We start from the raw sequence: 26320 nt of genomic DNA, 5'->3' as shown, positions 1-26320 counted from the left end.
CAACCGGTGGGTTTCACCTCAAGCCATGGGTGCAATCTGGCCAAAGTGGGAGGCAAGGCAATGTTCCCACTACATCGGAGACTCTCATGCTGCCCAATCAGTTGCGGGACGAGGACAATAAGGCCCTGGGGGTGGGCTACCGCGTGGGAGAGGAGAGACTTTTCCTCACGGTTGCCATTAATTTCTCCATGAGGAAGAAGAAGATGCGCACAGAGCTCAACCTCACAGTGGAGGACATAGAGGAAAAGACACCAGATCCCCTTACCCGTCATATGCTACTGAGCCAGGTAGCCGGCTTTATGATCCTCTTGGTCTGGCGATGCCCCTGAAACAGAAAGGTATCATCCTTGTCAGAAGGGCCTTTCAAGAGTCTGGGACGTTGACCAAGGATACGTGGGACAAGCCACTGTCCAGTGAACTGCGTGGGAAGGCGATCAAGCTCTTCAAGGAGTATGCCTGGCTGAGTACCATCACTTTCCCCAGGAGTATTACACCTTCTGGCTGGTTGGGTAAACCCTGGGGAATAACATTCTCCAATGGGAGCTGTGACTCTTATTGGGCCATCCTCTATCTGCGCTGGGAAACTTCTGGAGGTCACTCGGCTCGTGGAAGCGAAGGCCAAGTTGACTCCCTTGGATCAGAAGGGTGATGCAGTTAAAGCAGAGATCTGCAGAGCTGTGTTTGCTGCCCGGCTGAAGGGGTATGTTGAGAAACATGGGCGGCTGGAAGTTGTTAGGTGGCACAACTTTGTCTATAGCCAAACAGTACTAGGAGCCATCCTGCGAGAAAGTTATGGCTTTCAGACTTTCTTCGCTAATCGTGTGGGTGAAATACAGAAAGCCGGTCCTGTGACAGATTGGTGGTGGGTCCCCGGTCAGTTCGATGTAGCTGATCTGGTCACAAGAGGATGTTCCCCTGGTCAGCTTGATGGTGACTCCCTGTGGCAAAGAGGTCCGGAGTTCCTGACCAGACCGGTGGAGGAGAGGCCCATGAAGTCTGCAGCAGAGGTGGCCTCTGGTACCAGGGAGGTGGTGAGTAAACTCCAGTGGAAAGCCTTCACTGCCATCACCACAAGGGCCCAGGCCAAGAAGTTGTCTAATCCAGATGGTGTCAATTCCATGGGCAGGAATGGAGCAACCACGGGGTCTCCCTCAGTCGATAAAAAGGGACCCTTGCCAGATGCCACTACAGGGTCATCCTCAACAACATTGAGTGCCGACCATACTAAGAGGTTTTGGGGGTCGGCTCTCATGAGTCAGATGGATCTTTTGAGGTTTTCTACGCTAACCAGACTATGTGGGGCTGTGGGATACATCCGCAGAGCCGTGCACTCCTGGTTACTCACCAAAGACCGAACCAGTGGGAGAGTACAGTGGGAGGCAGTACTCACAGTCCAGGAACGAGAGGCGGCATTCCAAGACTTATGTCTCGCTGCCCAGGCGGGTGTAACCGTCCCCATGGTGACACTGAACCATCTGGCTGTGAAAAAAGACAGTTCTACAGGCCTTCTGTTGTGCCACGGCCGGATCCAGTCCATTGATAAAGAGAGACCTGGGGTCCCACTGATCCCTTATAAAGCACAAATCAGCACACTCCTTGCTGAAGAAGCCCACCGTGCCAACCATGAAGGCATTGACGGCACCCTCCTCCATGTGAGGAAAAGAGCCTGGGTCGTGCAAGGTCCTATAGTCATTCGTAAAGTTATTGACTCTTGTGTTCATTGTCGTAAGTGCAGAGCCAAGTTATGCACTCAAGTCATGGGTGATCTCCCTTCTGTACGCACTGGGCCAGCAGCCCCTTTTGAGTACACAACGCTTGACCTGTTCGGTCCGTACACAGTCAGGGACGTTGTGAGGCGGCGCACAAAGATAAAGGTCTGGGGCATTGTCTTTAGTTGTATGGCCTCAAGAGCAATCCACGCAGATTTGGTTGAAGACCTGTCAACTGAGGGTTTTCTCAAAACTTATCAGCGATTCACCGCTCTGAGAGGACATCCCAGAATGCTTTGGTCCGACCAGGGCACCAACTTCATGGGGGCCAGATCTGCACTGGAGGATCTCTACAGCTTCCTGGCTGATATTGACAAGGATGAGGTCCAAAGAAGAGCATCCCTGGTTGGGACTGACTGGTCGTGGGAGTTCAGTCCAGCAGACTCGCCACATCGGAATGGGGCGGCGGAAGCAGCTGTCCACGTGTTGAAGAGGTCGTTGTCCAGTGTTGGTGAACAGGGTGACATGACCACACTGGAGTTTAAGACCCTCCTCTACCTGGCTGCCAACCTATCCAATGAGAGGCCAATCAGTGCAAGAGCTCAGGTCCAGGATAAAACTGTGGACGTTGTACCGCCAAATTCATTGCTGTTGGGTCGGGCAGGGCCCAAAGGTGATACCCAGGGGTTTGAATTCCCTACCTACCCCTTCAGTCGTCTGTGAGCAGTCCAGGTGGAGGTGGATAAGTTTTGGAGACGCTGGAGCCAGTTGGCAGGGCCTCACCTGTTCGTCCAGCATAAGTGGCATACCCCAGCCTGGAATGTCTCTGTTGGAGACCTTGTGTGGGTTCTAGACCAAAACACCCTCCAGGGTCGATTTGGACTGGGTCGTGTTGAGGAGGCAAATCCGGATGAGAGAGGTGTCGTCCAAGACGTCAAAGTGAAGGTTTGTCATTGCCTTCCCATCAGTCTGTCCCAAGCCAGGAAGGACAGGGAGCCATGTCCTCCCACTATACTGCACAGAGACGTCAGAAGACTGGTCGTGTTGGTACCAGTGAAGGAGCAGGAGAAGGCGTGACATCCTCTACGTACATGAAACAGTGGACATTTGAAAGCTGGATTCGGACCAGATGTGTGTTGCCAGTTAACAATTAACAGTTGTTTATGATGTTTCTTTATTCTGTCACTTGGAAAGTACATATTTTTGAATTACTCAGTTGTATTAATAGTGGTTATTGTGGCTTACTTGGTTGATGACAAGTAGCCCAAGTGGGAGGTGTGTGGAGTTCTTTCATTTTTAAGTTTATTGCGCCCTCTAGTGGTGGTACTCCATGTCGTATTTTATTGTGGTGAGTCTAACTCGTTTTTAGTTTGACCGGCAAAGCCGAGCTGTTGATTACCTGCTGCTGTTGCTACTAATCCTGCCTGCTAACAGCACTTTGAAAACGAAAAATAAACAGTAAAAAAGAACAGAAAGCTGAGTATGGCACTGTTTTCGCCGGTTAAGCACACCCCATGTGGTGGGAGACTAAATTATTGGAGCTAATTAAGTGAAAAACCGTACAGTCACAATACTGTTGACCTCCCGTGAGTCTCGCTTCTCCATTCTGAGAAGAGCATTGCATTGAGCCAACCAGCAGCCTGACACCAGATGGTGGCGATCCAACGCGCTTCCCTTCTCCATCCAGTGAATCCCAGCGGGAGCCACGGTCATCGAATCGGAGGCTTTGCAGGCCGTCTTCCCACCAGTTCGTTGGAGAGGTACCGTATATCGACGGGAGCAATCCAGCTGAGAACATAAGCCGGTTCCGTTGGTTTTCGCGCTGTTGCAATCACAAGGATAAGTGCTGCATCTGTTCAGGCCTCGATCACTCTCTCTCTCACTGCCAACTCCGCCAGGCTCCTCAGAGTCAGCCCAGCATCCATTCAATAGTTTTTCTTTTGTTTGTAGGTCACTATCATTCATACTGCACACCTTTTTAATTGCTACTTTTGCCGTCCACTTGAGTCTCAGATAAATCTTATAACTCTTGTCCGATCCTCCACATGTGCCTTAATTGCTTTGCTTGAATTATTATTCTGTTTTATGTGTTTTCCTTTTTGTATTAAAATCTATATAAAACTCTAAAGTGTCCCAACTCATTTTTATATTTGTATGCAAGCCACTGATCCACAAAGAACTCTTTGATAAGCTTTAATATGAGACTGATCATTTCTCGTCGGACAAAAGTAAATTACAGTGAGTGGTTCCCCGAGTAACAACTGTGTTAACATCCTAAAGATACATCATCATCATCAGCTTATCAAGTCACTACAGTGTCATGAAGTTTTTTTTTTTAATCATACGGTGGTTTGATATGGGCAGTAGCCTTATTATGTTATGGTTTGGTAGACTATAGACTCAGATGGGTGTGTGTTTACTGTAAGGATTAAAGATAGTTCGATCCAGTGGAAGTCGTGGGCTGAGGACAGAGTCGCAAGGCCGAGCAGAACCGACTGGGTTCAGAGGGAACAAGGCAGGTACAGGCTGAGGCTGGGGTCAAGGGACAGGCCGGGGTCAGGCAGAACTGCACACAGAGAAACCGCAATCAGTGAGGGTATCAAGGCAAGAGCAAAAATAACAAATTACCAGATAGACAAATACACACGTGGACAAAATTGTTGGTACCCTTCCGTTGAAGAAAGAAAAACCCACAATGGTCACTGAAATAACTTGAAACTGACAAAAGTAATCATAAATAAAATTTACTGAAAATTAACTAATGAAAATCATACATTGCTTTTGAATTGTGGTTCAACAGAATAATTTAAAAAAACAAACGAATGAAACTGGCCGGAACAAAAATGATGGTACCCTTAATTTAATGTTTTGTTGCACAACCTTATGAGGCAATCACTGCAATCAAGCGATTTCTGTAATTCTCAATGGAGACTTCTGCACCTGTCGACAGGTATTTTGGCCCACTCCTCGAGAGCAAACTCGAGGAGTGGGCTCCAGGTGTCTCAGGTTTGAAGGGTGCCTTCTCCAGACCACTTGTTTCAGCTCCTTCCACAGATGTTCAATAGGATTTAGATCAGGGCTCATAGACTGCCACTTCAGAATCGTCCAATGTTTTGTTCTTAGCCATTCTTGGGTGTTTTTAGCCGTGTGTTTTGGGTTATTATCCTGTTGGAGCACCCATGACCTGCGACTGAGACCAAGCTTTCTGACACTGGGCAGCACATTTCGCTGCAGAATGCCTTGATAGTCTTGGGATTTCATTGTACCCTGCACAGATTCAAGACACCCTGTGGCAGATGCAGCAAAGCAGCCCCAGAACATAACCGAGCCTCCTCCATGTTTCACTGTAGGTACAGTGTTCTTTGTATGCTTCATTTTTGCGTCTGTGAACATAGAGCTGATGTGACTTGCCAAAAAGCTACAGTTTTGCCTCATCTGTCCAAAGGACACCCTCCCAGAAGCTTTGTGGCTTGTTTACATGCATTTTGGCAAATTCCAGTCTCGCTTTTTTATGATTTGCTTTCAACAGTGGAGTTTTCCTCAGTCGTCTTCCATTAAGTTCGCTTTGGCTCAAACAGCAACGGATGGTGCGATCTTACACTGATGTACCTTGACCTTGGAGTTCACCTCTAATCTCTTTGGAAGTTGTTCTGGGCTCTTTGGTTACTATTCGTATTATCCGTCTCCTCAATTTGTCATTAATTTTCCTCTTGCGGCCACGTCCAGGGAGGCTGGCTACAGTCCTGTGGACCTTAACCTTCTGAATAATATGTGCAACTGTAGTCACAGGAACATCAAGCTGCTTGGAGATAGTCTTACAACCTTTACCTTTAACGTACTTTTCTATAATTTTCTTTCTAATCTCCTGAGACAACTCTCTCCTTAGCTTTCTGTGGTCCATGCTCAGTGTGGTCCACAGCATGATACCAAACAGCAGAGTGACTTCTTTTCACCCTTTAAATTGGCAGACGGACTGATAACAAGTTTGAAGACACCTGTGATGCTAATTACAGGACACACCTTAGTTTAACATGTCCTTATGGTCAAATTGTTTTCAATCTTTTCAAGGGGTACCATCATTTTTGTCCAGGCCAGTTTCGTTAGTTTTTTTTTTTTAATTCTTGTGTTGAACCACAATTCAAAAGCAATGTTTGATTTTCATTAGTTAATTTTCAGTAAATTTTTATTTATGATTACTTTTGTCAGTTTCAAGTTATTTCAGTGACCATTGTGGGTTTTTCTTTCTTTAATGGAAGGGTACCAACAATTTTGTCCTCGTGTGTATTATCTTGTGAGAACAGACAGGACTGAACTACATGAGAAAAAGGCTAGAAAGTGCTCACCGTGTAGAGACTACAAACTAGCATCGGACTAATGGTAGGACTGGAATATATGGCAGAGAGATGATTAGGTAATTGGAGACAGCCTGGCACACAGCACAACTGAACCTCAACCTGCAGTGGGGGTGAGGGGGTGGGTGGGGGACACACAGACACAGATACAGACACACATCGCCTAGTGGGAGGTGTGGGATGTAACCAGTGTTGGGTGTAACGTGGTACAAAGTAACGCGTTACTGTAACGGGATTACATTCGCCAGTAACACAGAGTACCGTAATGTTCCGAGTTACAGTTGTAATTTGTGTAATCGCATTATAGTTGCGCTAAGACAAAAAAAAAATTATGTTCCTTTAGTTACTTGAAGCTGTTCAGCTATATGCAGAGCAGGAGGACAAAAAAAATCAAACATCCCTTTTATGCGTGTTCACATGCTGTGCAACACTTGTCTGACCTCAGTAACGTGATTTTACATAACCTAGTAACTTAAGCGGGAGTTCATGAAGGTGGAGAAGAAGCTAACATGGAAGAGCCCCTCAGGACATCATCTGAACTTGTTGAGAGCATGTGCAAAAGAAAACCAACAACAACAAGATGGAACTCCTTCCATGATGCATCTTTGACATTTCCATCTCAGAGTTGAACACTGTCTGCAGTTGACTAGAAATGAAAGCCTTCACTGAACAGGAATATCAGTTCCTTAAGGAATACTGCACAGTGATGAAACCACTCACAGTGGCTTTGGACATATTACAAGGTGAAGATAACTGCTATTATGGCAGTCTCCTGCCAACACTGGAGATTCTGATGTCAAGGACACTGGCACTGCAAGATGGGCTCTCCCAGATGACAGCAGGGCTGCCTAATGCCATAGTACAGGTATGTATGTTTTATAATCTTGAATTTGAAAGTAAAAAGTTTTATTTTATGAATTTAATGTGTGTATTTTTATTTTATTGTTTATTTTTTACAGGGACAGCACAAATTTAAAGTAATTGCATCAGAGTTAAGTAACAGCTAATCAATTTCAGTTGACCCTTGGCAGGCAGACAAAAATCACATATACAAGAAGTACATTATTAAGACAATAGAATCAATAAAAAGTCCATTCATGTGGACATTACACTTCATAAGACATCACATACATATAAAAAATCTAATAAGTGAATGTACACTACATGAAGCACCATAAAATGTTAATTCATTATTATTTTTAAACTTTTTTTTAAGTGAATCCACAGATATGTCACAATCCCTCATTTGCTCACATGAAAACTACAGCTGAGTAGATTAATCTTATACTATGCACTGCAAATTATACTGTACACGGCCAAGCTCATCAAATCTTTCCACATCGCATCTGAAGGCCATCAAGAAACAGTTTGAGCTGCTGCTGGACAGCAAAGATGCTGTCCTTGCTGCTGTCACACTACCAAGGTTTAAAATGAAGAGAGAAGAGAGGGGAGATGGCTTAAAGACATTGCTGATCACTGAATGCCATGCTTCCCCTCACGACAAGCATTTACGTATGCCTCAGACACCCGCCTCCAGCACAAGTAAGAATGACTTTTTTGACTTTGATGAGGAGGATCTAGCCCCCTACAACTATGAAACTGAAGTAATTGATCTAGCCCACTACAACTATGAAACTGTAGTCATTGACTATTTGCAGTCGGGGTCAGAGATGGAGATCCTGCACTGTGGGGAATCATAATAAAGACTTTATCACTGAAGTACAACACAGCGACACCCTCTAGTGCACCACTTGAGAGGCTCTTTAGCCTAAAAATCTACTGTAAAGCTATAGTTCACATAGTTACAAATTACACTTCAAATTACATTTCATATATAGTGTTAAGTTATTTTCCATTGAAGTCTCATTCATTGTTTGATATTGTGATGAGATCCATTGTCTTATTTTATTTAATGATATAATTTAAAAAAAATTTGTTTGCACTGGGTGGTTGGAAGGATGTCTTCTTTTAAGTTATTTTGTAAAGAAATATAGTTTGCTGATGTTTACCTCATGGAAATATAAACAGATATTTAATAAGTGAATGTTATATTGTTGTAAAGAAACTTAGTTTGCTGATGCTTACCTCATGGAAATATAAACAGACATTTTCTGAGTGAATTAAGATAAGAGTGAAAGCTTTATCGAGATTTTATTTTGAGATATTTTGCATACAGCCAGTCTTGTAGCCTTTTTTGGCAAATGTTCCTGTAAAGTGATTTTACAGCTTTGTTGCATTAAAGTGCATAAAAGAGAGCCCTTGTGTATGTCCTCCTCTTTATAACACACATTTGTGCTGATCTGGGCACTGCAGTAGTAAGGTTCTAATTATATGTTGTTCATTGGCAATCAAGTTATGGTGCAGCTCAGGTGATATTGCAGAATAATCCATAAGTATTGTAACTAGTAATGTAACAAATTACGTTTAGCAGCAACTAACTAAGTAAAGTAAGGTATTATTTTTTTTCAAAAGTAACTAGTAATGTCAAGTCAAGTCAAGTCAATTTTATTTATATAGCGCCAAATCACAACAAAAGTTATCTCATGACACTTTACAGGGAGAGCAGGTCAAGTACCACACTCCTTCAATGAATTTACACCCAACAATTCTCCATGAGCAAGCACATCCTGCAACAGCGCCGACGAAAACCTTCCTTTTAACAGGCAGGAACATCGAGCAGACCCAGGCTCAATGGGGACGGCCTTCTGCTTTGACCGGTTGGGGGGAAAGAGAGCAAGAGAGAGGGGCAGAGACAAAGACAGACAATGGAGAAAGACAGATATGCAGAAGGAAAGAGTGGGACAGACATAAAGAGAGAGAGAAAGGGAAGAGACTGATGGACTGACAGGGACGTGAGCAGGTGGAGCTATGGGTGGCAGCTTGAGCCTCTTCAGCTATGCAGCCTCCTCCAGCAGCACCCGGGAACTGGGATGAGGGGAGCCCGAAGGCTCCGGAGAAGAAGAAGAGTTAGTAATACGTATGAGTATGATTTATGTATGACAAATATAGGAGGACAGAGAGCAGTAGAGAGAAACCCAGTGCACCATGGGAGATCCCCCAGCAGTCTAAGCCTATAGCAGCATATTTAAGGACCAGCCTAAGCAGCCCTAACTATAAGCCTGATCAAAAAGGAGGGTCTTAAGTCTGCTCTTAAAGGTCGAGATGGTGTCTGCATCCCGGATGGAAACTGGGAGACGGTTCCACAGGAGGGGAGCCTGATAGCTGAAGGCTCTGGCTCCCAGTCTAACTTTAGAAACTCTAGGAGTCACCAGTAACCCCGCATCCTGGGAGCGAAGGGTTCTAGCAGGATAATAGGGAGCTAGGAGCTCTGTCAAATATGTAGGTGCCTGATGGTTGAGGACTTTGTATGTTAGAAGAAGAATTTTGAATTCTATTCTAAATTTGACAGGGAGCCATGCAGAGAAACCAGTACAGGAGAGACATGGTCTCTTCTACTAGTTCTCGTCAACACGCGGGCAGCAGCATTTTAGACCAGCTGGAGAGTCTTTAGGGACCTACTGGTACAGCCTGATAGGAGGGAATTGCAGTAATCCAGCCTGGAAGTGAAAAAGGCATGGACTAGTTTTTCTGCATCTTTTTGAGACAGGATGTGTCTGAGCTTAGCAATGTTTCGTAAATGAAAGAAAGCAGTCGTAGAAATTTGCTTAATGTGGGCAATAAAGGACAGATCCTGATCAAATAGAACTCCTAGGTTCTTTACGGTCGTGCTTGGGGCCAAGGTAATGCCTTCCAGGGTACCTATCTCATTAGATTGGGTGTCTCTAAAATGTTTTGGGCCCAGGACAATGACTTCAGTTTTTTCAGAGTTTAATAGAAGGAAATTATGGGTCATCCAAGTTTTAATCTCCTTTAGACAGGCCTCCAGTTTAGTCAGCTGATTTGTTTCATGTGGATGCATTGATAAGTACAGCTGTGTGTCGTCAGCATAACAGTGAAAATTAATCAAGTGTTTCCTAATAATGTGACCGAGAGGAAACAGATAAAGGGTGAAGAGGATTGGTCCAAGCACAGAGCCTTGTGGAACACCAGAAGTGACTGCAGTGGTTTCTGAGGGTTTATCATTAGTTAGTACGAACTGAGATCGACCAAATAAATATGACCTAAACCAGTTTAGTGCAGTTCCTTCAATGCAGTTCCAAAAAGATCCTCTGAACTTTATTTTCTCAAATTAATTACACAATTTAGCCTTTTATTAGGCCTGATGTTCTGGCCCACCATTTTACAGTTTGAAGTTTTTTGGCCCAAGATCAAGCTTAACTGCTGATCCCTACCCTTTTACTATCAGACTCTTTTAGACCCCAGACATCCAACTTGGCATTGTACTTTATACTTGAGTCACCAGCAATGCAAACACAAACAATGAAAACCAGATTTGACATGAAGACTGAATGAACAATGTCTAAAATAAACAATCAACAGGCATTAGAGAGATCAGATAATGAATGTGTGTGTGTGTGTGTGTGTGTGTGTGTGTGTGTGTGTGTGTGTGTGTGTGTGTGTGTGTGTGCGGTGGCGTGTTCATGCTTGTCACCTAGGAAACAGGATTCTGGTTCATCTTCCACCATGTGCCAACTGGACCCTCTGAGGGGCTGTACTCACCCGGGCAGACTGAACATACTCCTATGGGGCAATTCACCAACAACAGAGCCCATTCCAACTTCAGGGTATGTCTCGGAACACTGTGAAATCATAAAATACAATTTAAACAATCAATCCTTTAAAAAACATCATATATTACATACATTTTCTTGATAAAATCATCTACTGTGTCTTCCTTAAACTTGGGATCTCTACCAAAAGCCTGGCAGATTGAGGGTGCTGTGCAATGTTTTAGCTGTTCTTAGGTTTGTGGTCATAAGATCCTTTATTTGGTTACTCCTGGAGCACAGTCTTGGGGGGGGGGGGGGTGTAGGTACATGCTGCTATTGTTAACTGTATCCTACCAAGGCCTTTTCCATGTATTTGTGTATCTCTCTGATATACCAAAAAGAGGATCATTTGAGATAGACTTCAGGTTCAACACTTAAAACCATATGGTGCTGTTATTTATTGAAATTAATAGATTTAATCACGAAACAGTTGCCTCTGAAAGCCAAAAATGCCAATATTAGAGAAAAAAATCTGATTTAAGGTTAAAATCAAATTAAAGCCATCATTTTTAACTGCGTTTGTGTTGCGAGTTATTAAACTGATTGACTTTCCATAATTTTGGGGGACTGGAATATTAAAAAAATACAGGCTTATTAGACTCAAAGCAATATAATTCATGAAATTGAACAGTTGAGAAATGGATACTTAAATCAGCTTGTGTCATCACGCAATGCAGTTCTCCATGTCTGTCTCGTTGAATGAAACATCACGTATTCTCTGTGGCTTGAAACATCCATCTATCCATTTTCTATACCACTTATCCCTTAAGGGTCACGGGGGGGGGGGGGGTGGCAGTGGGCTTGAGCCTATCCCAGCTGACATTAGGTGAAAGGTGGGATACACCCTGGATGGGTCGCCAGCGCAGGCCCATCAGGAGCAATTAGGGGCTCAGTTTCTTGTTCAAGAATACTTCAACATGGTCACTAGGGGAAGTGAGGATCAAAACAGCAACCCTTTGGTTGCTATACGGCCAATCTACCCCTGAGCCATGCTGCGTGTGGCTTTAATCAGTGGTCAAAAAAAGAATCCCAAAAGGTCCAACCACAGAACGCAAGCACAGCTTACCCAAAGTCACTTGAAATTCTGTATTCCCACTGGATCTCCATTAACTGTTGCAATTAATCAGATGTCTCTAACTGGAACTGTCTGAAATACTAGTGCTTTGTTTCAGATGCATGTTTGAAATTTTTGGTAAATACACTGTAGGTCCATCACTTCTAGTGCCAGACAAACACCCTTCCAATTACAATACCTTTCCCTCCTTATTCTGGATGTAACAGAGCTCTCGACCTCCACTGGACACTGACTGCTAATGGCAATGCAATGAATGCTGGCAGTGGAGTAGTAGAAGGAACGCCATCTCAAATGACATCACTAAAACTAAAAATGACAGAGTATAATTTCACAAAAACATTGCAAGTTCCTTTAACCCTCATAACCTTCTGGAGGATTATTGTTGTCTTTATGATTTTTATGTAAGCCCTTTTTTATTGTATTGCTATTCTCCTCAAGGGCACATACAACTTAATCTGGGGCAGGGTACAACTGAGGGGGCAAGGCCCTCTCGTGTCCCTATGTGGCCCCATGTATGAGCTATGACTGGTGGGATAGTTGCCATCATGAAGGTCTGAAATTCAGAAGGAAGGGACTGTTTAAAAAATGTGGATAGTTTTTTGTTGTGAGCTACTTGTTTTGTTTTGAATTTTCCTTTTGTACTCTATATACTTCTTTAATGCTTTCCACCATGACCTGACTTGGTCATGCCTGGTCACTTCAGACTTGAATAGGCAAGCATTTCAGGTTTTTCTCTCATCTTAACTGCCAACTATATTTTGTTTTTTTAGCACACAGTAATAAAACTCTCTTCTCATCTCTCCAGAAGTGTGATGCTCTCAATAATGTCATGTCATGGTGTTTCTGTCACATCACTTCACTGAACTTTAGTCTGTAGTATTCACAAACCAATATAATCTGAAATTGGGATTTAAAATTTACATATACACAAAAATGGGATACAAAAGTTCGTCTAATTATGATCATTGCTCTATTCTCTTTTAATATTATTATTATTATTATAGTTTGTAAGTTTTTTTTTACTGCTTGATATACAATTTAGTGTTATTTGGTTTCAGGCTGGACTCATCCTTGATAATGGAGTAAAGACTACAAAAGCAAACGACAAGGACAAGAGACCCTTCCTGTCTCTGGTTGGAGCCAGGTTAGACTTTTCAGCCCTGCAAACCTTCTCACCCTGTTGCAAATAAACACACCACATCACATCACATCACATCTGTCATCCTATGACATGTGGAGTGAACAGCTGTACTAATTTTTCATGTAAAAATCATGTATTTTGAAACAGCTTGTAACTAACACATCCATCATGGTCAACAAGATTTTTAGCACAGTCAGAAGTGCAGAAGTAATAACGTATGCCTATATAAAAAGTGTACACTGCAGTGTACATGTACAGTATGTGTAAACAGAGTGCAAAGTTGGTGCCTTGTTGCATCACGCTCTGAAAACAGGAAAACATTTAAGAGCAAAAATAGGACAAGATATTTCTTGGTTTTACTGATGACAAGGAGGAGTTTTTACTAAATCTATAACAGTCAAGACATTGGAAAAAGACTTATAGTCAAATAAATGGATAAAATGAATAAGCTCTATCGTCATCATGAGAGGAAGCTGTGAGGGTGGAAAAGGAGATCATACCAACAAAACAAAGAAAATCAGAAAGAGTGTTGACTGACATTCTGTGTGTTAGGTAGAAGATAGCCACAAGATGCCTTTTTCAGGTTGTCTACTTATGTGGATACCATCTGAAGGCAGGAAGATGGTGACCACTTCACAGATTTGTTTAATATTGACTGATGTTGACGAACCATTTCCTTCTCAGCTCACTAATACTTTGTGTCAGAAAGGAGTAAAACATGCAAAGGAAAACATGACACATGACACATATTGAACAGCAGAACTGCACGTTACTACTTAGTGACAACTCAATTTAGATTTATGTTTATAGAGGCAAATGTACAGTATATTCATATAAAGTTAATAATAATGGCAATTCTGAGATGATAAAAAGATTGCCAGACTGATTGGTAATCAATCATAAAGCAATAGGTTATCAACAACGAAACACAATTTGTATTCACTACATGTGCACAGTGCACTTGTGCATTGTGGAGTTTTCAACCTCACTCTACATTAGTTTGTTCAATAGTTCATTGTTGAATATTTGTCTATTGTTTATGATGAAGAATGAAAGGGTTATCAATCACAAAACTGCTGACAGTACTGATGGGGAAGAAGTCATAGGCCAGCAACCAGAAGTCAGTACTAATTACAATATTTAGACTGTATTTTGTCCTTAAAATGTTTTATGAAACACACATACTGTAGGGCACTATTTAAGCCATCTGGCATCAGGCGGTTGCCTGATCGCACTATGTGTGTGCTGTACGTTCAGGGTATATTCAGCTTAATTCTGGTATTTAGAGGGCTTGTAATCAGAGCATACACCACGGACAGTGCAAAGAGGCAGGCATTAGATATTTTAGTTTTCATGGTGTGTTTCATGCGTGACATCAGTCAAACAAATCAGAGTGTCTTCTATTATTCATTCAAGGCCAGACTGCGCCAGGGCTTAGCGTGTTGCTATTTCAGTGGCACATATATTTTAACTTGAGCAGAGAGTACTTCACACCTGAAAGAACGGAAGTCTTCTGGAAAGTGTGGTCAGCAGTGTTTTCACATTGTTGGGCATTAATAGAACTGCATTTTAATCACAAATAACACCATTGACCAAAGACCAGCCTACTTTTGATCCATGGTGTTAATATTTTCTGGTAATCCTAAATGGTAAAGCACCATGGTTGCACCAGATCAGCCTCATTAATATAGTAAGTACCTGTTGGCACAGGTGGAGTGCATGTTCATTTGTTAGTTAAAGGGCAAGGGCACTTGGCATGAAAATGTGCTGGCTTGAAACTAGCAATGATACTTGTGTTTGACCTAGTGCCAGATTGCAGCATGCTTAAAATATGGCCCATAATTGAATAAAAGCTATAAAAATCTTTTTTGCCATTGGTCCTGGTCCTGATCCTGTCAGCAATCCCGAATAAAATCCTTTAAGTTTGAATTTTCAACAAGCTGAAATAACTGAACTCATAAAAGTCTAAAACATCTGTCATCATCTGAGAAGGAACAAACATGACGACTTTTTTTTGTGGCAGACTGATCAATGGCCTCAAACCATACACCACTGAAATGAAATGATCTGCATAATACATGATATGTATGACACCTTACCAGTATGAAGTACTGAAACTGCCATAGTTTCAACAAAGTCAACAAATTTGAAAGAATCATGAAAAAAAAAAAACTATCAACTGAATGTACAGTTTCATTCAAATATCTCTGTACTTGGGAGGGAGGGGAAGGGGCAGCAGGGGGAGAGGGAATGGGGATGATGAGTGAAAAGCCTCTGGGGGGGTGAAATCTGCTGTATGCAATTTCTAATGCAAACTTTATCATTATTCTTGTTACTATTATTTATTACCATTGCTTGAACTATGTGCTTTTCTAATGTCATGTATATATTGGTGTTGTTTTTGAATCGAAATCCAATCTCCTTGAGGAACCTCAAGTCAAGTCAAGTCATTCTGACATGACACTTTACAAGTAGAGTAGTTCTTGTACCACACTCCTTCAGTGAATTTATACCCAACAATTCTCCATGAGCAAGCACATCCTGCAAGAGTGGCAACAAAAACCCTCCTGTTAACAAGCAGGAACGTCAAGCAGATCCAGGGCTCAGTGGGAACAGATATGTGTTTTGACCTGAACCCAAGGATTTTATAAAATTCAGTCTAATCTAATCTGATCTAAAATGATACGTAAAGTAAACACAGATATGCAGTTTAATCATCTGTCAGAACAAAGACAAGGTTCCATCACTATGTCCCTTTGATGTTTAGAAGATGATTTTTTTTTATGTTGATTGGCAGAAAGAAATTTCAACAAAAAAAAAAAACATGTCATGTTTACTGCTCAATGTAGTGCTCACTCTGCTTCTTGATATACATATTCACTGTAATTTATTGGCTCCGCCAATGTGCTCTGCTTGGGAGCAGCTGGCTGCCTGGTCAAGTGCGATATCTAGTGGTCACATTCAGTATGCCGGTCTAATTTTATGGTTAATATTAGACCGGTTTGGAAATTTTTACACTGACCAAACCTTCTGGTGGATGCTACAAGCTCAAATACCACTTGATTTATAGTGATTAATCTGACTTCCCCCTGGAAGATGATCGGCTGTGCACTTATCTTCCTGGGAGTTTGGGGCTGCCATTCCAAGACTTTTACTGTCATAGTGAGGACAGAAAGGCATCAGGGTGGAAACATCATGCATTGGGGCTGAAAGGCATGGAAGTTGCTTCCTTTGTGAGAAGTAGAGACCTGACCCTATTAATTTACTCCATCCAGTCCCTCTCTCCTGCGCTTCCTTATAGAGGTGCCATCACATTATACCAAGTTCTGTCAGGTCCATTCATGTCAAGAAACACAAGAGATGATAATGAGCTTGATTTGTTTATTATTGTACAAATTGGCGGTATGGCTCTGTTCAGAGGAGTCCCCTGCGAATTTTTCATGAGCACCATGAAACAGGGGACCAGCAGCGTGAGGGAAGGTTCTCCCAGTTTAAGACTGGAAGAGCAAACATACCCCCGTGAACAGAGCAGCAACATGACATGGAACAAACTATGCCATGTATACACGACAAGGTGGAGCTGGGGAGGTGGAGGGTAGCAAGTTGCGAGCAGGAGCAACTGTACAGCAAATAGCAGCAGCAGCAGATAGCAGATAGCAGATAGCAGCAGGCTGCAGTAGATAGCAGCAGCAGATAGCAGCAGCAGCAGGCTGCAGTAGATAGCAGCAGCAGATAGCAGCAGCAGCAGATAGCAGCAGCAGCAGCAGCAGCAGCAGATTGCAGTAGGTAGCAGCAGATAGCAGTGATGACGCAGGCAGAGCAGCAGCCAGAAGCTAGCAGAGCGGGAGTTGAGGCCGGGTGATATTTAAGTCGAGAGGGGCCAATCAGAAGCAAGGGATTTGATCAGCTGATGCTGAGCAGCTGTGATCAGCTGATTGATCAGTTTGATTGATGGACGGGAAGCCAATAGCGCTTGACTACCACGGCCTGACAGAACTAACGCTAACGCTCGATTAGTGAGGAGGGGAGTGGACAGTAAAACCCATAATCAGTGAGCGTATATTGACACTGGGTCCACGAATGCCTTTAGCCTTGAGTGCAACCATTTAATGAACATTTAACTTTGCCTTGCTACCATGTTTCATATTAGTTGTGGTCATTAGCAGGAACACAGCATGGATTTTTTTCTGAGAGCCTAGAGTGTGTGATAATGGTAAAACCTGGAAAAAAAAATTTAACTTGTCCCTAATTGCACTTGACTTGAACAACATGAAACATCATAAAAAAAAAACCAACTTTATTTTCTAGTGATGACTGGGCTCATTGGTTTTTGACCGTTCTGAAGTTATTGCAAATGTTGAAAAAGACCCTCATCAGGTAAAGGACCATGTTTACAGTGGGGCAAAAATGTATTTAGTCAGCCACCAATTGTGCAAACTTTCCCACTTAAAAAAGATGAGAGAGGCCTGTAATTTTCTGTTTGAACTCATTATCAGTATAAAAGACACCTGTCCACAACCTCAAACAGTCACACTCCAAACTCCACTATGGCCAAGACCAAAGAGCTGTCAAAGGACACCAGAAACAAAATTGTAGCCCTGCACCAGGCTGGGAAGACTAAATCTGCAATAGCAAAGCAGCTTGGAGTGAAGAAATCAACTGTTGGAGCAATTATTAGAAAATGGAAGACATACAAGACCACTGATAATCTACCTCAATCTGGGTCACCACGCAAGATCTCATCCCGTGGGGTCAAAATGATCAAAAGAACGGTGAGTAAAAATCCCTGACATGGGGGGAACTAGTGAATGATCAGCAGAGAGCTGGGACCCAAGTAAAATAGGCTATCAGTAACACACTACACCACCAGGGACTCAAATCCTGCAGTGCCAGATGTGTCCCCCTGCTTTAGTCAGTACATGTCCAGGCCCGTCGCAAATTTGCTAGAGAGCATTTGGATGATCCAGAAGAGGATGGGGAGAATGTCATATGGTCAGATGAAACAAAAATAGAACTTTTTGGTAAAAACTCAACTTTTCGTGTTTGGAGGAGAAAGAATGCTGAGTTGCATTCGAAGAACACCAAACCTACTGTGAAGCGTCGGGGTGGAAACATCATGCATTGGGGCTGTTTTTCTACAAAGAGGCCAGGATGACTGATCCATGTAAAGGAAAGAATGAATAGGGCCATGTATTTTGAGATTTTGAGTGAAAACCTTCTTCCATCAGCAAGGGCATTGAAGATGAAACGTGGCTGGGTCTTTCAGCATGCCAATGATCCCAAATACACTGCCCGGGCAATGAAGGAGTGGCTTTATAAGAAGCATTTCAAGGTCATGGAGTGGCCTAGCCAGTCTCCAGATCTCAACCCCATAGAAAATCTCTGGAGGGAGTTGAAAGTCCATGTTGCCCAGCGACAGTCCCAAAACATCACTGCTCTAGAGGAGATCTGCATGGAGGAATGGGCCAAAATACCAGCAACAGTGTGTGAAAACCTTGTGAAGACTTACAGAAAACATTTGACTTCTGTCATTGCCAACAAAGGGTACATAACAAAGTATTGAGATTAACTTTTAAATTAACCAAATACTTATTTTCCACCATAATTTGCAAATAAATTCCTTAAAATTGTGATTGTGTGATTTTCTGGATTCTTTTCCCATTCTGTCCCTCACAGTTGAAGTGTACCTATGATGAAAATTACAGGCCTCAGTGGGAGAACTTACACAATTGGTGGCTGACGAAATAATTTTTTTGCCCACTGTAAAAACCTTTTGCTAATTATAGCCAATGTAACCATGACATGATGACATCATCCTGTTGGCAGGCGTGGGTGTCCCGAAGCTTTTATTTACCCCCCCCCCCCACCACCAACATGGTGTTGGGGCTCGTAAAGGGGGGAGAGGATTGGCGATATCTTCAATTAAACTATAAAGAAAATAATCAATTATTAAATATGATTATTACAATATAATCTATTAACGGGGCACCACCCTGAAATCAGGGAACAGCCAATCCTCTGTTATTGACCTCAAAGGTGAACAGGGTAAGAAAATTGTCAAATTTGCTTGGCCAAATTCAACAGCTATTGAATCAATTAAAATTAAACAATCAATTATTTAATTAAAATCAATTACTATCAGGTCTATTCAGTCTCAATCAAATAGACGGTGTGATTCCGAGCACTGACCCAATCAAACCAGCAATCAAAGTTCAATCCACACACAATAAAACCAGGAGTCGAATTGTTGCAAAATATAATACATTTATTATCACAATATTAATTTTACAATTAACACAGCAATAATCAATAGGTATATTTTCACAATTACAGACTATCATCTAACATCTACTTCTATCAAGGGTGTGTGTGTGTGTGTGTGTGTGTGTGTGTGTGTGTGTAAGAGAGAGAGAGCGAGCGAGAGAGAGGGAGGGTGCGCGTGTCAAGTCTGGTACGTGCGCTTCCACAGACGAGGTTACAGCTCTCTTGACTTCATAGACGGCCACCGATCATGAACTCAGCTCGGTTGTGGAAACCAGTGATAACTCTTGATGATCAGACGCTGAGGACCCGGCGGCCGGTCTGATACAACAGAGTTAACACAGCACAACGACATAGTGACAGTGATACAATGATGAGAGCTCGGCGGCTCATTCACTTGCAGCGTTTACTGTTACACTCTTAACTACGATCTCTGCCCAGACACATTAATGCCTTACTATTGTTGCTCCGCTCCGAGGCGGAGATGAAGATGGCGCTTGCAGAGGGTCCGTTCCTTGGCTCGGATATGCGCCTCCACGGTCAACCGGGTCGGGGAATTGCCCTGAGCAACACGTCCCGACGAAACTTGCGTCCTTGTGCAGGGTAGAGGAGATCAGCGGGTGTCGGCTGTCTCCTTTGGATCCAAAAACAAAGTCAAAATTTTAAAAAAGGGATGCGCGGATTCTCCGTGTTAGGGGATGAGGAGAACCGCGGTCACGTGACTGAATTGTAATTGACTTGACTCGTCCCACGAGTTGTAGACTGCAGTTCGGAACAAAAGAGTAACAAAGGGAGACACGTGGTAGTTGCTCCCTTTTGGCAGACGCTACTTGGTGAAGTCAGCCTACCTGGGAAAAAGCGAAGCTTTTCCGGCAGTACGTCTGGTTTTATAGGTCCACTGCTGATGATGATGACGTAGCGGGGACCCCCTGGGCTCTCAGCTAATGAGTAGTGGGTTTCCCCCTTTGAAGAGGGTTGCCACACCTCAACCTGGTGGCTGGCGGGAAAGTTTAATTGGTCTTTGTTCTGTCCCATCTCCACGTGGAACAAGGGGAGGAAGAAAATGGTGGTCGTCAGCACGTGGGCTCTGAATCCCAACAATGGAGTACCATCCAGTCCATGAGTGTGACACTTAATGAGTGGACAGGCAGTGATTTGGGATTTTGCCTTATTGTCTCCCATTTAATAGTAGTAGTTCGGCAGGGAATCACAAGTAGGCTGGCCACCACCTCTTCCTGGTTTGGACCTGTGCTTTGCTTCTGTAAGTTGCAAGAAGCCTCCCACAACTCAGCTGCTTCTCAAGAAAACGCAAGGTGCCTGCTCATGAAATTACAGTTTATTAAATAAAGATCCATCTGTGGGAGGAAGCCGGAGTACCCAGAGAGAGCCCATGCAGGCACAGGGAGAACATGCTAAATAAAGATAAGGAAAATTCCAACATGACATGATAAAAGGCAAACATTGATCACAATGCACTGAGAACAAACTGAAACTACTGAAAAAGCTAAACGAAGAGATAGAGAAGAATTCTTAAATTCTTCTAAAAAAATTGAAATAGACTAACCTTAGTGCCTCTTATTTCATGTAAACACATTTATTTTTGACAGTGCACACACACAGCTTTGAACAAGTCACAGCATGGCTAATTTCTGGTTTTCTTGTCATCTTTAATGATGCTAGTTAGAGGATTAGATTAGATAGACCTTTATTGATCCTTTGGGCAGAGCCCTCAGGAAATTCAAAGTAATTCATATGATAAAATTGTTCTGTTTCTGATACCTCAATTTCAGCTCTTTTTTTTTTGGTGCCATTTTCATGAAGGGAACTCCTCTACAACTGTGCTGGTGTTTGTATATCTATACCTTTCAATGGAACCATGTGAATTTACAAAGAAATTGTGAAAAGTGCCAACACATTTTCATTAAGATGGGCAAGTGGGTGAAGTAAACATTGAAAATGCTTTGCAACAAGTAGAATCTGCTAGAGCTACTCTCGGGTGTTGCAAGCTACTCCTCGTGAACCTCGGTGGATGGATGCTCTGAGCATTACGAGTACCAGCTGCAGGGTCATCAGCTAGGATCCATCCTTCCTTGATGTTTCACCCCTTTCATCCTAGAACATCTCAGGATGGTGGGGACGCGGTCAGGGACGTCTCCCTGCCGCTCCCTGCAGCTGGACTCGGGACTATGCAAGGCAGGGGCGTCCATTTCCCTGAGCCAGGTTTGAACCTGGCCGCATACCTTCTGCTTCTTGACTGGCCGTCAGTGGGGCTATGATTCGCCTGCCCCAGGGTTCCAACTGTGGGCTCTCTTCAACCATATCCACCTTGATGTAGTCTCGGCTACAGTGGCTATCTCCCCAGTGGCTTTCTTCAATTGCTTGGGATCCAACCCAATCTTCTGCAAGAAGTAGTGCACTGATATTGCTGGGAAACCAGGGCATCCAACCTCGATGGGGAATAGGGATGCATGCCATCCTTTGACAAGAGCCTCATCCATTAGATCCTGGTACTTGGCTTTTTTCAGTTGGTGAGAAATGGCTAACCTGTCCTCCCAGGGCACTGTTAGTTCCACTACCAAGATGGTTTTTGTGGTCTTGGATAGCAGGACCATGTCTGGTCTGAGAGAAGTCACAGCCACCTCTTCTGGGAAAACAAGTTTCTCTTTCAGGTCCACTTGCATCTCCCAGTCAGAAGCTCTGTGTAAAATGGAAGGTGGGTTCTTGGCAGGTATCCTTGCCTTAGGAGCCTTATCTCCTTGCCTCTGGAATCGTATGCCTTCTGGTGGTGGTGCCTGATGTTTGTTGGCTGCGGCTCTCTGCTGTTCTGTCCATTTGGCGATTTCTGCAAGGAATTTGTCGTGTTGCCACCTGTATCAGCCTTCCCCTAGTGCTTTGGGACATCCCACTAAGATGTGGTTCAGGGTGCAAAAGGATGCTTCGCACTGCCTACAGGACGGATCCTCTTCTTTCCCTCAAATCTTCAGATTGTTTGGGGTTGGTAAGAGGTCAGCCACTGCCCGCAAGAGAAAGGACAGCTTGCCCTGGTCAGTACCCCAGAGCTCCTTCCAGGACAGTGGATGATCCTGTGCCTTGTCCCACTGCATCCATTGTCCTTGGACTGCAAGCCCTGTGGCCTTTACGCGCCGGTCTTCTTCTGCTGTCTCTCGGACCCTCTGCACCACATGTCTCCTCCTTCCTTTGGCATTAGACTTGCTCCACCTTTTGGTGTTGTAGTGTCCAAGTCCCAGTCGCCCTTGACAGACTACCCCGACAATCTCCTGGTGCCTCCAGTGCGCTTCTGCTTCCTTCACTGCTTCCTGGGGCTTCCACTTCCTGCCGCACTTGATGGACTTGTTTGTGTGTTTGACTTTCTCATCCTCAGATAGAAGCAGTATGCTGACTGCTCGTGCTTTAGTGGCTTTAAATTCTTCAACCACTGATGAAACTGGTAGGCGTAGCTTGGATGTCTTGCTGTACAGGTTCACTGCGCTGAACGATGGGGGGACTCCCAGCCATCTTCGTACAAATTTGCTGCACAGTCTCTCCATTACCTCCACCTGAGTCATGGGGAAGTCATAAAGCAGGAATGGCCATTGCAGTCTAGGTATGATGCCATACTGGAAGCACCACACCTTAAACCTCCCCAGCAGCAGGCTGTTGTCGATTGCCTTGAGCCAGGTGTTTAACTGAGCCACAGTGTTTTGGAGGTTTAACCTGTCCTTCAGGGTGCTGTCATAGTTCTTTCCTAGGCATCTGATATCTTGATCTTGTATGGTTGGGATCTCTGACCCTTGGATACTGAAGATGTTATTTGTCGGCTTTCCCTTCAGTAAGCTTAGGCTCCTAGATTTCTTTGGGTTGAATTGCCTCAGTGACCAGGTGGCCATCTTCTCCAGAGATCTGAGGATCCAGCGTGTTCCTTGGATCAATGGAGTTATCACCGTTACATCATCCATGAAAGCTCTGCAGCCACGAACAGTACCACAGATATTGTGCATCCTGCCATGATGCCCTTCTCAAGGCTCTGCCATTTGGTGGTGGTATCTCCCACAGTGAACCTCATCTTCATTGAATCCATGTGGGACATCACCATCTTGGTTACCTCTGATGGAACTTGGTAGTGTGCCAATGATTTTTGGATCAACTGGTGGGGTACGCTTGTGTAGGCCTTGGCAAGATCTAGCCATACGACTGAGAGAGTGTTGTTCTTACTCTTTGGCTCCTTGATGATCTGGCTGATCACTGATGTGTTCTCCAGACATCCAGAGTATCCTGGGACTCCTCATTTTTGGACACTTGTGTCCACATACTTGTTGGCGATTAGGTAAGATGTTAGTCTTTTTGCAGTGATGGCCCAGAATATCTTCCCTTCGACATCTAGGAGAGAGATCTCTCGAAAATGGTCGAGTCCTGATGAGTTCAGTTCTTTGGGGACAAAACAGCCCTCGGCGAGTGTCCAGAGCCATGGTTCCTGCTTCTTTTGCCAGAGTGTCCTGATAAGCTTTGCCAGCCTCTTCAGAAGTAATGGACAGTTCTTATAGATCTTACAAGTGGTTCCTGCTGGTCCCGGGGCAGACCCTGCTCTGGCTTTCTCCACTACTGTCCTTATGTCATCAAGGGTGAAGTCTGCCATGTTAAAGGGGATGTGTGGTCTGAGTATTGGCAGGTGGAATGGGCAGTCCTCCGGGGGAATATCTCTGCTTGGATCGCTATGGGCTGCTGCCACACTATCCTCTACTTCTTCCTTTGAACATGTCAGTCTTCCACTTTTTGGCTCTCCGAGAATGTTTGCTGTAAACTGAAAGGGATTATTGAAGAAAGCCTTCCGTTGTTTACGCTTCTCGTTCTGCTTTCTCCGGCTTGTCTCTGTCTTTCGAAGGTGGATTAGGGTTTTCCGCAGCTCTGAGCTTAGCTCGTTCAGGGCTGCTTTTCCCTCCTCATCTGCTTTCCGCCATCTTTTCTTCAGTGTTCTTAGTTGCTTCCGCAGCTCTGTAATCTGGCGCTGCCTTCTGCTAGGACCTGACGGTGACTTGCCTGCTGGGCCATCCTTCACGCCAAAGGTATCCTGGCATGCTTGATACACGATTTGCACAGAATGTTGTCCAGAGTGGTACTCAGATCTTCATCCAATTGACAAAGAAATGTGGAAATACAATTAGTAGAACAATAGGAAACAATATAAATAATGAGATAAGAAAAAAATATGACATTGGGTTTTACAGGTACCCCACAGAGAATTATAATGGAGACAGTATTGCGAAGCATGTTGATGAAACAAGGATACATTTTTAGGGAGCTTTTTTGGTCACCGTCTCATTTAAGGAGGAAGTTGGTACTTCCTAAATTTCGTAATAATTTTGCTTGGGGCATATGAAACCAAAAACTTCTCTATCTCTTCAGCAAAGATCTCAATCAGCTTGTCTTAATGATGCCTAATCCATTCAATATAAAAAAAACCCTTAAGAACCCCTTCCCCATATTTTTGTAACCAGAGTCCCTTTCTTAGTATAGTGAGCAGTCCTTTTCCAGATATAATTCAAACTAGAAACTTGCAAATGGGTTCTGACATCTTCTACAACTTATGGAGGAGTAATAACAGTATCATTTCTGATGGCAAGACATCAACATTTACCGCCACCTCACAGCCTGAATTTGTAACTTAAAGTCACAGTGTTCTCAGTGGTTCTTCCCCAAGGTGTTTTGAGGTGGCAGATGAGATTTGTGTGCGATCTGAACAACGTTCAAAATACAGATGTCAGTCTAAAATATTTCATTTCCTGGCATGACAGGCAAAGTAACAGGCAGTATTATGTGTTCAGGGCGGGACGTTTGTCAAACATGAAGTTTGACACAGATCCGACCATGGAAGCTGGTTCTGCAGCTGCTGGTTGTAAAGTCTGACAGCTGCAGGAAGGAAGGACCTGCAACATTGCTCCTTCACACACTTTGGTTGAAGGAGTCTGTCACTGAAGGAGCTCCTGAGTGCTGTTAGAACATCCTGCAAGGGGTAGGAGTCACTGTCCAACATGGATGACAGCTTAGCCGTCATCCTCCTCTCTCCTACCACTCCCACTGAGTCCAGGGGTCATCCCAGGACAGAGCAGGCCTTCTTGGCCAGTTTGTCAAGCCTCTTCCTGTCAGCAGACGAGATGCTGCTCCCCCAGCACACCATTTCATAGAAGATGGCTGATGCCACCACAGTGTCATAAAAGGTCATCAGGAGTGCCCCATGCACCCCAAAAGACCTCAGCCTCCTGAGCAGATAGAGTCTGCTCTGTCGTTTCTCATAGAATGCAGTTGTGTTTGTCGTCCAGTTTATTGTTGAGGTGAAAACCAAGGTACTTATAAGATGTCACCATTTCAATGTCTGTCCCCTGGATGTTCACCGGTGTCAAAGGGCAAGGGGCTCGTCTGCAGAAATCCACCACCAGTTCTTTAGTTTTCCCTGCGTTGATCTGGAGGCGGTTCCACTGGCACCAGTCCACAAAATCTTGCGTCAGTCCTCTGTACCCTCTTTCGTCCCTATCTGTGATGAATCCAACAAGAGCAGAATCATCTGAGAACTTGTGCAGGTGACAGGTGGGTGTGTTGTAGGAGAAGTCAGCAGTGTAGAGGGGGAAAAGGAATGGAGCCTGCGGGGCCCCTGTGCTGCAGACAACTGTGTCAGACACACAGTCCCTTGTCCTCACATACTGTGGACGGTTGGTGAGGTAGTCCAGTGTGTGAGGTGATGATTCACCCCTGTGTGCCCCAGCTTGTCCCTCAGGACTGCAGGCTGTATGGTGTTGAAAGCACTGGAGAAGTCAAAGAACATCACTCTCACAGTGCTCCCAGGTTTCTCCAGGTGAGAAAGAGCCCGGTGTTGAAGGAAGGAATTTTAGAAATTTGAAAAAGATAATTTTAATTAAAGCTGCAAGCAGCGTTGTTAGGGCCTGAACCCCCGCACGGCCTATGGCCGCGTCGTTGACGCCGGCCCGAATCGGTGTATTTGCCAAATCTGTAGGCCTTGTAGTGTAGGAGTTAGAAGCCTGAGTCTGATGCAGAGAGTGGAGAGCAGAGCTGAGAGCTGGCCCTTTAAGAACCCCTCCCCCGCTGCTCTGTCTTTGATCTGT

At 44.0% G+C, this 26320-nt stretch overlaps 1 protein-coding gene and 1 pseudogene across 5 annotated transcripts in view; both read left to right on the top strand.

Moving 5' to 3' along the window:
- cemip (cell migration inducing hyaluronidase 1) overlaps positions 1–26320 on the top strand; it is a 222443-nt gene that overhangs the window by 160288 nt on the left and 35835 nt on the right. For all 5 annotated transcript variants that reach the window (XM_086222956.1, XM_086222957.1, XM_086222959.1 and 2 more), the window contains 2 exons: positions 10618–10746; positions 12865–12950. In XM_086222956.1, the coding sequence (XP_086079082.1) occupies positions 10618–10746; positions 12865–12950 (215 nt within the window). The remainder of the gene's footprint in view (positions 1–10617; positions 10747–12864; positions 12951–26320) is intronic.
- LOC147268809 (uncharacterized) lies at positions 17335–18102 on the top strand (annotated as a pseudogene).

The sequence above is a fragment of the Aulostomus chinensis genome, chromosome 2 (genome assembly GCF_037954235.1).
Source record: "Aulostomus chinensis isolate RoL2024-O1b breed Wild chromosome 2, RoL_Achi_v1.0, whole genome shotgun sequence".
Taxonomy (NCBI): domain Eukaryota; kingdom Metazoa; phylum Chordata; class Actinopteri; order Syngnathiformes; family Aulostomidae; genus Aulostomus; species Aulostomus chinensis.
This window is presented reverse-complemented; position numbering and strand designations above follow the sequence as displayed.